We start from the raw sequence: 14,990 nt of genomic DNA on the forward strand, positions 1-14,990 counted from the left end.
GGTCGACGATGCCACGTTTGGCAAGCTCTGTGGAGCGATCGACTTAAGCAGTAGCACGATGTCATGACTGTGATAGATAGCTTAATGTACCCTCTTGTGCATCGAATAGTTAGTTCGGCTTTTGGAGCATCGTGTACAAGTTTTGTGCTTGCTTTAAAAAGCATGCGCGTCACTGGAATTGGCACTGGGCGCGGTCACCACTGGCCTGGCACGCTGCTAGCATTGCCAGCGCTCTGTCGTGCCAGCCGCGTTCGTGCGCACCGCGTTCACCGTCCCGCCGGGAACGCACATGTTTCTGGGGCTGCGCGCCAAGGCCGCCTGCCACCGCGCTATCCGCGACCACAGCCACTGCCGGCCTCGGCCACGCTACTGCCCCACTGCCGGCCACGGCCATGCTGCTGCCCGCCGACCCAGTCTTGCCGCGCCATGCTTTTGCTTCTACACTGCCTTGGCTGGGAGCACGCTGAGCCTGCGCTACACGCTGCCCGTCGTCCCACCGGTCCTGTGTCCGTTGACATCTTGTTGGCTGGTCGTGCGCTGGGCGACAGCCTGCCCCGCCGTCACCTTGGCGTCGATGTCGCGCTGCCTCTTTTGTCTAGCGCTGCCCGACGCAACGGCGCCATACTACGCTCGTCGTCTTGCCGCAGTGGCTGTGCAGATGACTCGCCTGTCCCGCTATCGTATAGTGGTGCTGTTGGCCCATGCGTTGACGCCGCAGATGAGCCAAGCCATGACCTCCCCTATCTCTGTTGTCCCCTTGGCCGCCAAGGCGATTCTTCTCAATTCGCCATGACCGTAGCAGTAGACTCCAATTCGGCCTAGGCTCAGCTTCGTTAGGTATCTGACTGCATCCCGTCCCCACCTTGTTGTGTATGCCTTTGCACAGGGCCGAAATTTCGTAATCCCATGCCACTGGCTCCATAAGGCCGGGCGGACGCCCTCCAACGGCGAGCCAGTCACTCAGTGCATCTCGTAGCGATTCAGTGCACCCATAGCCTTACCGTACCCTCCTGAGCACCCCGCGCACCTTAGCCGTAGCATCGCAGCAGGCCAGCCCCACCACCGTGGTCGTGCCACCGTCGGGCACCGCCGCGAACGCACATGGCCAGCTCTGCTCAGACCACCTCCGACTGAACCATCAACGTGAAGGTATCCGTGAGTACTCCCTGGTGCTCGCTAGCTCGTGTGCTGGCCTTGCCTTCGCTGTTGCTTACGGGAACGCCTCCGCCATTATAGGTCTGGGCTCACCGCCGGGGAGGGATTTCGAGACGATGCCCCTGCTCGCCGAACCGCTTCTAGACCACGTGTGCTGCCTTGGAGGTACTCATCGGCCCCTTAGTTAGGTTGTGGGGAGTTGGGTGTCGCCGGCGTGGCCATCCTGTGCCCACGCCATCGCGCCGGTGCGCGCCCTGGGGGCCAGGGACTTAGCCGCGGTGAAGAAGTAGAAATGGGAGGGTGCAGCTATAAAACGGTAGACTGAGGAAATAGTGCTCTGGTGCTCACGGAGATTATCTAGGACTTCGGGGGTGCCCGTGCATATTTGTCGACGCGCGCAGGCCTTCCCCCCGTCGTGGGTCGTTGGCCGTCTGGGCCGCACGGTGGCCTGCTATCGCGCACGGGTGGGATGGCGCACTGGGCCGAGCCGCACGGTGTGGGCCGACGTAGAGAATTTGGTTTTCTTATTTTTCCAGAGGATAGAAATGCTTATTCATTTTGGTTATGAATCCAACTTTGATAAATCATAGTAAATTGCGTGGTTGTCCAAAAATAGTGAAACTACTTTTGTTAGGTTCGCAAAAATACCATCTATCTGTTAGTGTAGTTAGTTCGCAGCTAGCTGTTATGATTATAGGCTCATAAATTCTAATTAGAAGACTTAGCATTATGTAGAATAATGTTTGTATGAATTCTTGTGGCAAATCGGTAATAGTTTTAGCTTTAGAAATTTTATAGTATGTTCACTAGGATATTATGTGCTTGCTGTAAATTTTGTAACCTTATAACGAGTTGTTAGATAGAGTGACTATTACTTTTGCTTTATCGCATATAGGGTAAATTAGCGTTCGGAGTAGGAACATTAGTAATTGCTATAAGAATAGATGCCATGTTTAATACTTGTTGGTGGGGACAATACGTAGCTTAGCCTTTAGTGGGTAGACCTCACTTAGTAGTTAAATAGATGTACTTTTGCATTTAGAGTTGTTGTTGCCATAGTGTTAATCATTGCATCATCATTTCATGTAGATCACGAACAGGTAGACTTCGTACCCGTCTGCGAGCCAGAGTACGACGAGGTGATCGAGGAGTACGAGGAGGAGCTCTTCGCATAGGAGGGAGCCCAGGAGCCTGTTGGTACTGACCTTGCTTACCTAGCACCTGCCCAAGGCAAGCCCCGGTACATAACCCCTATTTTAAATGATCACTGAATATATATATTTATGATATGCATTTACGTTATAGGCATTTTATGGAAACTACATGCATAAGTATATCTACCATGAGTCCTACTAGTTCAGGTCGAGTAGTTGCTATGCTCAGGATGTCAGGTAGCGTGAGTAACCTGACGTTACTCGCAAATAGGTGATTAAACTATGATATCATGATGAAATAATGGAAAGGAAAATGGTGACCGGGCAGGGATGTGGATTTGGTACTGGTGGGTGTGAGGGGTTGTGTCCTACGGCCAATAGGGCATAGCCCAGTTACACTTTATCCCTGTCTGTGTCGATTAAGGACCGGTCGTTGCATATGACTCTAGGCAAGTCATAGACTATTGTCCCGAGCACATACTTGGGTATGGGCGCAGGGAAGACTTGCTGCTCTCTTGTCGCGGATCCGGCTCTTTCCGGACCGACTGATGGGAAGAGGAGGTGGTGGAGGTCCTTGCACCGCACTGAGTCTGGGACTTAGGGGCGGGGGCTTGGAGTCCAAGTTTGGACGGGGACCTGGACACCCGGGACAGGAGAGTGGTGGGTTAGTCCTGCTTGTGCCTGGGGTACAAGCGGGGCATGTGTCTTCAGGGCACCTAGCTGGGCAAATTGATTCGTGAATCACCGGGTTATCCGGTACGGCTTGTCTGCAGTTTAGCACCATAGTAAGAACTGGAAGTGGAAAAGGAGAAGGAACAGTATCGATTGCTCAACTCTTGCTTGAAAGTAGAACAGGTGCTTATATAGATTGACTAGATGAAAACTTAATGCGGCTGATGATAATAATGTATCAATAAGGACTCACTATTAGTATTGCTTTTGCTAAAAGAGAACCAACAACCATAAAGCCTAGCATATTCCTTGGAGTTGGGGAAGTATTCCCACTGGTCAGATAAGTCTTGCGAGTACATTGTGTACTCAGGGTTTATTTACCCCTGTTGCAGGTGATGCTTGAGGAGTACCTTGTATGGAGGATCCTTCTAGTGGGCTCAGACAGAATCCTCGTTATCTTATCGTTAGATGTTATCTTTTAATATTCCGTTGTTTATCATTCCGCACTCTGTATCTAGGTATTGTAATAATGTACTTTTAAGAAACTCTAATGTATGAAATGGACTTGTGTTGTAACTCGTTCTCATTATTAGATCCTTAGGAAAAATGTGGATCTTTTGGGTTCTCCCTCGGGGTGTGCCCGACGGACACCATTCGCTATAGCTGCTTTCGGGGTGCTTAGTGTCTGGTGGAAGACAAGCGCCTCCATAAGTACGCTATTTCGGGCGGTTCTACCATAGGACGTTGCACCATACTCTAAAGTCCAGTGTCCTGATCAGTTCATAGGAGGTGAACTGCTGCTGAGAAGGAGTGATCGGACGCTAAAACGGTGCTTTCCCAATGTCCGATCAGATGGCGATCCAGCATCCGATCAAGCAAAGAAGACAAAGTAAGGATTGATCGTACTCTGGCTGTGTCCGGTCAGTGGTGATCGGACGCGTCCGATCGCGATTCTAGGGGTTTTGGACCTTTCTAGAATCGACCGGCCGCTGGGTGGCAACGTCCGGTCGCTGCCACCGGAGCGTCCGATCAGTAGAAAACGTACGAGATCCGGTCTCTTTCCTATTTCCTTTTCTGTTATGTCATGGGGACCCCTTATAACCATAGGGACCACCATGCCTACACCGTCGCTGTCTGCACCCTGCCTACGCTACCGCACCCATGCCGCCATGCCCTGCCTGCACCGCCATGCCGCACCGTCGATGTCCGCGCCCTGCTCATGTCAAGCGCCTGCCGCACAGCCGCTCCTGCCCACACCCTAGCTCCATGCCGCCATAGCAACGCCACTTCTCCTCACGCCTATGCCATCCATGCCTGCGCTGCCACCCGTGCTGTGCTCCCTGCACTACCGTGAGCCCATGCTGCTCCCTACACCGCCGTGCTAGTGCCATCCGTGCCCACGCCATCCATGTCCAAGCCATGCTCCTACGCCGTAGCCCGCGTCGTGCTCCTGCTCCGCTGCCCACATCGTGCCCTAGCGCTGCCTTGGCCCTGCCCTGCTTTAGCGCTGCATCCAGTGCCCTCATTGCATGGCTCGGCCATCGAACTTCGCCGCAACCCCAACCCTAGCCTCGCATTGCCGATCCGGTGGTTCCCCAATTCGTTCCACTTCTTGTCGATTCGCCGGTTCGTAAGGTAGCAAGCCCTCATTTCCAAATTCGTATCCATTGCTTGCTTTTTAGGGTTTTGTATCTCTAGATATATTGTATTTATTTGTATATCCTATCTATTCTATTGTATAGCGAGTCGGTGCTGTTGTGGTCCCATTGACAGTTGTCAGTTAACTCGGGGCCAAGCTCGCGAGTACGGATCGAGGCCAAGCCTCAGGAAGTGATAGTTGATTGTTGATCTTCGTTAGCGACAGTTATTCTTTTCAGATCCATCAGATGGCTCGTGTCAAGAATGTCGGAGGTGGTCCCGGTGATGAGGATCCAATGCCCCTGCCTCGCTAGCCTACAGATGCAAAAGGCAAGGCGACAAAGAAGCTAGCAACAAGGAAGCACAAGTATCCTGATGCAGATACAACGAGAGCAGTCGCAGTTGCAGAGGCCGCAGAGCGCGTAGAGAGAGGAGGTGCTCAAAGTGGTGTTGTTATTGCAGATCAGCTTTCTCCATCTACGAGGGCTGCACTTGAGCAGGTTGAGCGCCGTCATGGTGGTCCAGCTAGGACTCTCATGGTTGGAGGATGGCATGTCGCTATTGATGAGACTCAGTCTCAGGGGGAGCCTCAGCAGTAGCCACAGCCAGCAGAGCAAACTCAGGAGGGAGAGCAGGCCAAGGAGATAGAGCGGCACCTTAGCCATAGCTTCACCGCTCTGGTCGTACCCGTGCTACAGTCACATCGAGGTCAGAGACACAGCGAAGGGGTTCTCGCCCACCGCCTATACCATAGGGTCCGCCTCTAGTGACTCACTTGGATTTGAGGGCCACCACGGCCAAGCAGGTTCAGTAGCTCAGATTTGTGGACTTTGAGCAGTGGTTCTCGCTGAGGCGGGATGAGCGTGCTTCAGAGGATTTCTACACACCTCTATAGGAAGATTTTTATAATGCATATCTTAACAGTGGGGTAGTATTGAGACCATTGTAGCAGCAGCTGGAGATCATAATCGCCCTTACCTAGCTTACCTGCCAGGGCTGATAGATTTACTTGGATGGACAGGCTTATATGTTCCATCTTGGATCCATCAGTTCTATGCTACACTCTAGATTGACCCGCAGCATAGATTTATACACTTTACATTCAGAGGCAGAGATTACAGACTGATGAGCACTAGAGCCAGAGAGATACTCAAACTTCAGGAGCAGCCCATCCAGCTACATAAGGTTTGCTATGGACAGATAGCGCCTCCTAAACGCCCTCACGACGGTCTTGTGCCCCCTACAGATCTAGTCCATCATTGTTTTATAGAGCCATTCGGCGAGGGGTCGAGCAGGACACCCAGTGATCTCACTCCTATAGCTAGAGTGCTTGGATGCTATTATGAGGAGGACACTGCTTTCGAGGATGGGGTATCAGCGAGGGCTTGACTCGCATACAGTTATGGTTACTGAACTCTCTGATGTAGCAGACAGTGTTTGACATTTGGGATCTCCTTCTATCAGAGATAGAGGATACTATTGCAGAGGGGTTCAGGGGTCATAGGCAGCTGCCATATGCTCACTGAGGTTACATTCCTGATCTATAGGGCAGTTACTATGAGGCCACCAGAGATGCTGATAGAGTATAGTGGTGCTACTATAGAGTTCCCTGCATACAACATGACTTAGATGATCCGTCATAGTATAGTAAGGACACCCTAGCCAGCCGAGCCGACATCTAGAGGTGCCAGAGACTGTAGCTCAGCAGGATGAGACCATTAGGAGCATAGCAGCTATAGAGGAGGAGCAGCTTGATGCTCAGTAGGAGGGGATTATCACGAGCGACTCCTAGTGATAGCTTAGATGATGACTACCAGCCTATTCCTCAGATGCCTCCACGTCGACATGACCACGAGGCCGATAGTTCCAGTTAGCTCCACCTGCACCGCAGACAGACCCCGCTCTACTTGTCATACTTGAGCAGATGAGGTAGGATTAGGCTCGCCAGGCTCAGGATACAGCTACCACTTTTGCTCAGTTTCAGACTAGGCAGATGAGTTCCAGCGATAGCAGTAGGCGATCCAGCAGCAGCAGGCTATACAGCAGCAGCAGGCCATGCATTCAGTAGCAGCTTCTCATGTAGCAGCAGCTACTGGGGTTTATGCAGCATGTTGTGATAGCTATTGGGGCTCCACCTGCCACAGTCCTTCACCCTAGCTTGATCAGCCTGCCACCACTTCTATGACTCCAGCATTACAACCTAATGGGCTTCAGAGTCAGGGACTGACCACCAACACAGTTTGCTTCACCTACAGAGCAGGTGTCCTAGTGGTTTGCCTCACTAGTGCTAGCCCATAGTTCACACCTTTTGAGACAGGCTTCACATCGACTCAGACTTCTTCGCTACTAGTGCTAGATACCTCAGTCTCCAAGAGCCTTGGAGCAACTTTTAGTGAGTTAACAGGGCAGCCTACTCCGCCATATTTACATGTCCCAAGTCCTTCTACAGTTGCACCTATTACTGGGACTACAGAGACGCTCCCTTCTTCTATTGCATCATCAGAGCCGCCTGCTTCAGTGATTCCTGCACAGTCTATGGCTGCTTTAGTCCCTGATCCGACCCAGACCTGCTTCAGCATCGCTTCCAGCTACACAGGGTCAGACAGCTCAAAGCTTAGGGTTAGATGATGATGGCACACAGTTCTAGCTTGCTCCTCGTACCTCAGCGCCTAACTTGCCCACTGTAGCTCCGCCGACTGACCCTTAGGTTTTGGTGTTTGACGCCAAAGGGGGAGAGGGATCGAGTATGTTAGACTAAGGGGGAGTGACTTAGGGGGAGCTTAGTATTCTATTATGTTTGGTTTTTATGTGTGATACACTATTATGCATTCGTGTGTGTTTACTTTCATGCATCAAACTATATTTATGTGATAGTGATACCTACGTGATCGTGATATTTGACATGTGTGCTCTCTACTTTGAATCTTGTATATGTCATATCACTAGTGTTATGCTCATTTGCTTTGCTTCCTGCGTTTTACTCCGATGCAAATGAGCTTTATTACTTGTACTCATGCTTATTTCATATCTTTTGAGTACATCATATTGGCTTGGGTCATATAAGCTTGCCTAACTCTTTTGTTCTTATTGTCAAAAGCTTATATGAACCAAGCATGTTAAAAACCTCAACTCTTTTATATACTCAAGGTGGTATTGTCATCAATCACCAAAAAGGGGGAGATTGAAAGCATCTAGGCCCCTAGTTGGGTTTCGGTGATTAAAGACAATACGTGATTACTATAACTAACTGTGTGTTTTATAGAGACAATTAAGTTAGGCCATGGTAATGGAGATCGATTGGGCTATCATGGTGGTCATGCCCCTACGATGGAAATCATTTCGGTTTTCAAAGGATGAACGACAAGGTTAAGGATGAACTAGTTCTAAGTGTCGATTGGAGTGGAAGAGACACTTAGAGTAGTTTAGGACTTTGTTTTTTCTTTGGCCATACTATTAAGAGGGGTATGGACAAGTAGCTTGACCTAGATGAGTCTAGTGAGTTAGGTGTGGTGCACACTTGCTAAATCTAGCACTAGGTAGCTCCTAAAAAGCCTTTAGATCCATTGGAGCAAACTTTATTCACATATGATCGAGAGTTGAAAGTGAATGGAGGGTCAAATACTGACCAGATGCTGGCTCTAGGATGACCGAGCGCTGGCGCAGAGTCCGGTTAGTTTATTTGATCAAGGTGAAATCGTCTGGTGCGACTAGACACTGAGAGGAGAAGTGACCGGACGCTGAGTCCCAGCATCCGGTTGACTCTAGTAAGGTTTCAGAGAGGGAAAATCACGACCGGACGTGTCCGGTCAGTGTTGACCGGACGTTGTCCAATGTCCGGTCATATCTTAAACACTGGAGTTCGAGGAGAACTGACCGGAGCATTCGGTCACTCCGTAGAAGCACATAACGGTTTATTTTTCAGCCATGGTTATAAATACTTCATTCATGTGGGGGGTACTTTTGTTCATTCCAACAGTTGAGAAACACCTTTGAGAGTGCCAAGAAGAGCAAGGTCCTAGTGAGGTGATTGAGATTTGAGAATTCCAAAGAGAGCCCTCATTAGTGAGATCAAGAGTAGCAAAGTGTGCATCCACCCTTCTCATTAGGCTTGTCGTGGTCAAGTAAGAGTTCATGCTTGTTACTCTTGGTGATCGCCATCACCTAGACGGCTTGGTGGTGATTGGGAGTTTGGTGATCATCTGGCGGAGCTTGTGGATGACCCAACTCAAGTTGTGAGCGGTTGTGGGTGATTCACCGCGATGGAGTATCAAAGAATCAACCCATAGAGAGCACTTGATCCTTGCGCGGATCAAGGGGGAGCTACACCCTTGCGTGGGTGCTCCAACGAGGACTAGTAGGGAGTGGCGACTCTCCTGATACCTCGGCAAAACATCGTCGCTGTTCCTTCCTTCTCTATTTACTTTGAGCAATTCAATTCTTGTCATTTACTATTCATAGAATTGTCATGCTAGAGTAGGATTAGGAACATAGGTTGCTAAACTTTTGTGCGGTAGATCAATAGAAACACTTTCTAGATACAAGGGATTAATTAGGGCTAACCATAAGACTTAATTATTGTAAAGAATTTAGAATTAAGCTCAATTCACCTCCTCTCTTAGGCATCTTGATTCCTTTCAAAATGATTGATATGTTCCTAGGACGGTGAGACGATGTATCATAGTTTTGACTCCGCAGTAGATGATCCACATAACTACTATCCATTGGAAATTCCTTAACAGTTTGACCATCAGCGGGCTGCCTCCACATGTCTTGAAGCTCAAGCTCGGGTGTCCTATCATATTGCTTAGGAATATTGACCCTACCAATGGGCTATGCAACGGTACAAGGCTGGTGGTGCGGGGGTTCCGAAGAAATACAATCGGCGCTGAAATTGTGGTGGGGCAGCATGCTGGAAAGCGGGTATTCCTTCCTCAAATACCGCTATGCCCGTCTGATGACGAGATGTTCCCGTTCTAGTTTAAGATGAAGCAGTTTCCTATCAGGCTGAGCTTTGCCATGACGGTCAACAAGTTATAGGGCCAAACTATCCTGAACGTGGATGTGTACCTACCCACACCGGTGTTCTCTCATGGTCAGTTGTACGTTGTGATGTCTAGAGCCACGTTAAGAACCAATATTAAGATCCTTGCCCTCCCGTCTACTGTGGAGGCACAAGAGGGGGAGGCCAAAAAGGCACACAAGAAAAATGCTAAAAAGAATGTCGAGGAAAAAATATAAGAATGCATCAAATAAAAAAGATAAGGATAAGAAGACCCCAATAACAGATAGAACTTTCACAGAGAATATTGTATTTAAGGAGGTTCTAACGCCGTAGGCGAGGTAACTGAACATTACTAACGCATACAATGTATTTTTTCTATTCAATTTATATGGTACAAATAATATCTCACTAATGTTATATTTGTTGTTGTTCTAAAGGTATTGTTAAATGGTTTATCAGACTCTACAGGGAGATATTGTATATACACTTGAGTGATGGCATAATAAAATTTGAACATGTGTTATATTATTGTTATAAAAATGACACTTTGAGTGTTTTGTTTATAATATTTTATTTTGTAACCATTCATAACTATTACACGTGTATGTTCTCAAAACCATGAGTTTTGTCGAATTTTCCCCACTTTTCTTATGTGTCAATGTCGGGATCAACCGAATTAGCACCTGCATAATTATAAACATAAATTACTTGAATAAAACCTATGAAGCAAGTTAGCGATAATAATGAATAATAGTGCTAAACAACACCATATCAGTGGTCGAGGGATGGCACGATCGTAGTGGCGTTGGTTCCGCAGTATTCAGGAGGATAACACTTTTGTATTTTCTATTATTACACTAAGGTCATTAGTTTGTGAGCACGAAAGAAATAGATATCATAAATTTCTTCCTGTCAATATAAAACATTATCTTAGCCGCATCCTGGAAAGGTCTATAAAGTAGAGTTTATGAGGCTGCGACGCCGCGCACTCCGTGACATTGGTATTTAATTTTTACAGTATTATTATCTTATCATACGATTCGTGTATTTTTAGTATAAAATATTAGCTATCGTACTCGCTGCCTAGTTTGTTAGATGTTGCAAATATGTCCATGAGCACATTAGAAACCAGCAGTAGCAGCCTATGAAGGGAGAATAGAAACCCCATTGGCCCATCACGACATCACGCTCGCGTCGCTCTGGCTTACTCGCTCGCATTGGCTGCCGCAGAAGGAGAAGGACGGAAGCGGCGGCGGCGGCGGCGGCGCCGTGGCGGCCAGCGGCGCAGCGACACGTAGCCTCCCCCTCGGTCCTCCCCGGCTCTCCCCCTCGCCCCCTCGGGCCAGCGCCCCTGCACGGCTGCGCGACCTGCGCCCAGCCCTAGCGGCCGACGCCGGGCGGCGGCGGCGCCGCCGCGACGGTCGGAGTTCTCTGCAGTGTGCAGCAGAGAAGCAGCACCCGCCGGCGGTCTGGCCCTTCCCCTAGGCCCCCTCCGGCCCTCCCAGTCCCAGCTCGAGCTCCGACTTGAAGGTTGAAGAAAGATGAGCAGAGTCAGATCCATTGAGTAAGAATTGGAGTTTTCGTTTTCTAATTTTTTTCTTCATTGGATTCTTGTAACATAGATGAAGAAGAAGGGTGTTAGCATGTTTGCTTATTACTATTGCACATTTGCATCGATTTTTTTTTTTTTTTTGTATATGGAATAGCCAGCTATGAAATCCTGGCTCCGCCACTGAGTTTGGTTCACAAAAATGTTGTTCTTAGCCATACTTGCTTGAGATTCTTTTCCCACCTTGTGCATTACCATCCAGTTTACTTATATCTCTAGGTTATTTTTATCCCCTTCAAGTGCAGTGTTGCTCTCTCGTGATCCCCTGAGTGGAGTTCTTAAACCTTTGATTGAAGTGAACTGAGGACTTTACACATTGCCTCATGCATGCACATACATCTTCAGGCTAAAAGAAATGGAGAGTTCCAGTTCTGGTTCTTGTGGCCAGGGTGAGTAGTTTACCCCCATTATGTTGTTTGGAGTTGTTTACTCATATTGAATGTAGTAATTAAATTTGTGAGGTTCAAGTAGATAAGTTTAATTGTGTTAACAATACAATGTAGATTTCTGCTCGAAAGTTTGATGCTGTTTCCGGTGATTCCTGTTGAATGCTAAACATGTGATTTAATTGTAACCTTGTCGTTAGCTGTATGTTGTTCTAGAGTCATGTACTCACATTAATTTGGAATTCATTTATGTTCCGCTAATAATTGGGGTTGATTTTCACAATGATATAGTTAAACAAAGTCTTTGGTTTCATGCTACATTGGGAAATGGTTCAACATGGATATACATTTAGGAGGAAAAGCTGTTTTGGCAACTTAACACAATAGATAGTGATATTCCTTGCAACTTATCTAATATAATGAGTATGGCTGGGTTGCTAGGCATTCTAGGTAAATAACTCCTTTCTTGTGAGGAAATAAAATGGAGTTTACTGTAGATTGTTATGGAAATACTAGACATGCTACATTTTTTTTTCTAGTGAAAGTGATGCAATTGAAGTGCATTCTATGTTTGCGTCTTTGATATGCTTTGCTGAAGAGAACATCACATTGCAGGTACATTGTATCACTGGCTTGTGCTGTTTGCAGTTTGGCTTTGTGGCAGCCAGCATGTTCTGTCTCAGAAAACACCACTTGAACCAAAAGATAAATTCCTTCTGTCTGATCCACCGATTGGTCTCTTTGATCCCATAGAGATTTCACCATCTGTTCTTCCACACAATACTAACCCTGTTGAGCCACTGTCACCTATGTATCCAAATTACACGTCCTATGATCCAGTCTTGACTGGAAAATGCCATGTAAATTTTTCTGCACTCTCTTATGTCATGGAGAAGACAGCATATGATTGCTCCATTCCTTTAGCACCACTAGTTGCTAATGTTATATGTTGCCCCCAAGTTAATAGCTTGATGAATGTTTTCCAAGCTGCATATGGCAGTGGAAACGATACCCTAGTTCTCAACCAGGCTTCAGCAAATGCTTGTTTCTCTGACATTATGAACATCCTTGCAAGCAAAGGGGCAAACACCAACATTCCTGAGTTATGTACTCTGAGGCCATCAAATCTCACTGATGGTTCTTGTCCTGTGAAGGATATTAGCTCCTTTGAGAAAATAGTCAACACCAGTAAACTCCTAGATGCATGCAGCAGTGTTGACCCACTGAAAGAGTGTTGTAGGCCAGTTTGCCAACCTGCTATAGCAGAAGCAGCTATTCACATATCTTCAGGTGGGGCTAACATGTTTGGAAGTTCTAGCATGCCAGGGAGCGCTGTTGGGATTGATGTTGTTAGTGACTGTAAAGGGGTAGTTCACTCCTGGTTATCCATGAAGCTTTCATCAGAGGAAGCTAATAGTGCTTTCAGAGTATTATCTGGTTGCAAGGTGAACAAAGGTAAGCCATGTCATACTCTCTAGGTGGTCAATACTGTAAGTTTCATTGTTATCATGCACAAAACCAAGTGAATTGCCTGATTCTTATTCTAAATGATGTAGTTTGTCCATTGGAGTTTGATGAACCTTCTTCAGTCGTTAAGGCATGTGGCAAGGCATCATCTTCAACGCCTTCATGCTGCGCAGCATTGCACTCTTACATTGGAACTAGGCAGAAACAGATATTTGTCACAAACCTGCAAGCAATTAATTGTGCAACAAAGTTTGGATCAATGCTACAGAAAGCTGGTGTGGTGGATGATATTTATGGGCTTTGTGACATTGACTTGAAAGATTTCAGCTTGCAAGGTATGCACTGAAGCCCTATTTACTTATCTTCAATATTTTATTCATCATGGAACCCTTTTATAACTCCCTTTTTTTTTCCTTGTCACCACTTAACCGAAGCAGCTTTTGGACAGCAAGGTCAGTGTCAATCAATCAACTTTGTTTGATACTTTGATCCATGGACTTCCGTGACTTGATGCTAATTTCCAATCTTCACTATTGTAGGCTGTCTACTTCGGAGCTTACCTACAGATATTTTGTTTGACAACACTACTGGCATTAGCTTTACATGCGATTTGAGTGACAATATTGCAGCACCATGGCCCTCCTCATCTTCTGTCCAATCATTGTCACTTTGTGCTCCTGGTAAGGAGCAGGCATTCTAATTTGGGCGACATCACTACACTTTCCGAAATCACAACATGATTCTCACTACTTTCTTTAACATGTTCAATACTGCTGTTTGTCTAATCACATTGGCATCCTCTTTTGGATTCAGAAATGTCGCTGCCCGCTTTGCCTGTCTCACCGAAATCAGAAAGCTCAGGTACTTAATTTACAATTTGCTGATGAGGTATCATCTACTGTTTTCCATCCTCAGCAAATTGAACTTGTATCCTTTTTCTTCACCTGTAGGTCCCTCCAGAACTGGGATCGGCGTTTTGTTGCCGCTTGTATTCCTCACGATGACCATCACTATCTGAGGAACACTTCATCTAGTGAGCCAGAAGCTTCTTTACCCCCTGTTGTATTTTTTCCAGTGAGCCAGAAGCTTCTTTACCCCCTGTTGTATTTTTTCCCTTCTGTGCAGGCCCGCGTGTAAATTGTATGAATTACATTTTTGTAAATGAGCGCCCCCCCCCCCCCCCCCGTCTCTTTTTGGTCCAGTGGATAGATCATAGAACTGTTGTGTTAGAGTGGACTGTTGTGCCATTTTGGGTCTCTGAGCACTGGTTGAAAGTAAGCTAGGTCTGGAGCTTCACTGGAGATGATCTAATGGCAAGTAACAATCAGGACTGCTCTTTCCAATGTTCATAATCAAGGTTAGGTGAGACGCCTGATATCTTGAAATGGCCTATCGAATTACACTAGAATGAGCAGCTGGATCTTGGGTGGATCATTACCCACTTTCCCTGGTCCAACCAGCAGCCTGTTGTATGTATGCCATGATCTCGACCTCTTGCATGGCTGATATCACAGAGCAATAAAGCAAAGAGATCTTTGCCCAACTTGCAAAAATGCTAAGACTGTCTCCAACCGAAACACATACCCATTTAATAGTATAGGTCATCTACAGTGAAAGGATCATGGATCCAAATCTTGCTTTCTCCAACAGACCCCCGAGCAGCCAAATCCCACCTCCCTGCATGCGCCGCCTGCCTTCTTCCCTGCATGCACCACCTGCCTACCTCCCTGTCGAGCTTTGGCCTTGCCGGAGAGCGACCCCTCGGCCGACGAGCTCTAGACCCGCAGCCGGCGAGATCCAGGGCAACCTTGGACTCGCGGCAGGCGAGATCTAGGCCAACCTCGGTGGCGTGGACTAGCGAGATCCAGGCCAGCCCCCGAATCTCTCTCCACCTCCTCGGCTCCTTC

At 47.4% G+C, this 14,990-nt stretch overlaps 1 protein-coding gene across 3 annotated transcripts; it reads left to right on the forward strand.

Annotated features, from left to right (window-relative positions):
• The first annotated feature begins 10,776 nt into the window (after positions 1 to 10,776).
• LOC136539458 (uncharacterized GPI-anchored protein At1g61900-like) lies at positions 10,777 to 14,603 on the forward strand. 3 transcript variants are annotated; one of them, XM_066531418.1, is made up of 9 exons: positions 10,777 to 11,185; positions 11,471 to 11,619; positions 12,232 to 13,071; positions 13,173 to 13,418; positions 13,521 to 13,535; positions 13,623 to 13,763; positions 13,897 to 13,944; positions 14,034 to 14,115; positions 14,157 to 14,603. In XM_066531418.1, exons 2-8 carry the CDS (start codon positions 11,586 to 11,588, stop codon positions 14,099 to 14,101), a joined length of 1,392 nt encoding a protein of 463 aa, XP_066387515.1. In that variant the 5' UTR covers positions 10,777 to 11,185; positions 11,471 to 11,585; the 3' UTR covers positions 14,102 to 14,115; positions 14,157 to 14,603. The 3 variants fall into 3 exon arrangements, with proteins under 3 accessions (XP_066387515.1, XP_066387513.1, XP_066387514.1); XM_066531416.1 differs by having other exon boundaries at positions 14,034 to 14,603; XM_066531417.1 differs by having other exon boundaries at positions 11,476 to 11,619; positions 14,034 to 14,603.
• Positions 14,604 to 14,990: the final 387 nt, after the last annotated feature.

This window comes from Miscanthus floridulus, chromosome 2, assembly GCF_019320115.1.
Source record: "Miscanthus floridulus cultivar M001 chromosome 2, ASM1932011v1, whole genome shotgun sequence".
NCBI classification, from domain to species: domain Eukaryota; kingdom Viridiplantae; phylum Streptophyta; class Magnoliopsida; order Poales; family Poaceae; genus Miscanthus; species Miscanthus floridulus.

Excerpts from the sequence above, each read along its gene's own strand:
- LOC136539458 (XM_066531416.1), top strand. The coding sequence starts at position 11,586 with ATGGAGAGTTCCAGTTCTGGTTCTTGTGGCCAGG. Across the intron at positions 11,620-12,231 it reads TTCTGGTTCTTGTGGCCAGG|GTACATTGTATCACTGGCTT; the intron begins GTGAGTAGTTTA and ends ATCACATTGCAG. Across the intron at positions 13,764-13,896 it reads ATTGTCACTTTGTGCTCCTG|AAATGTCGCTGCCCGCTTTG; the intron begins GTAAGGAGCAGG and ends TTTTGGATTCAG.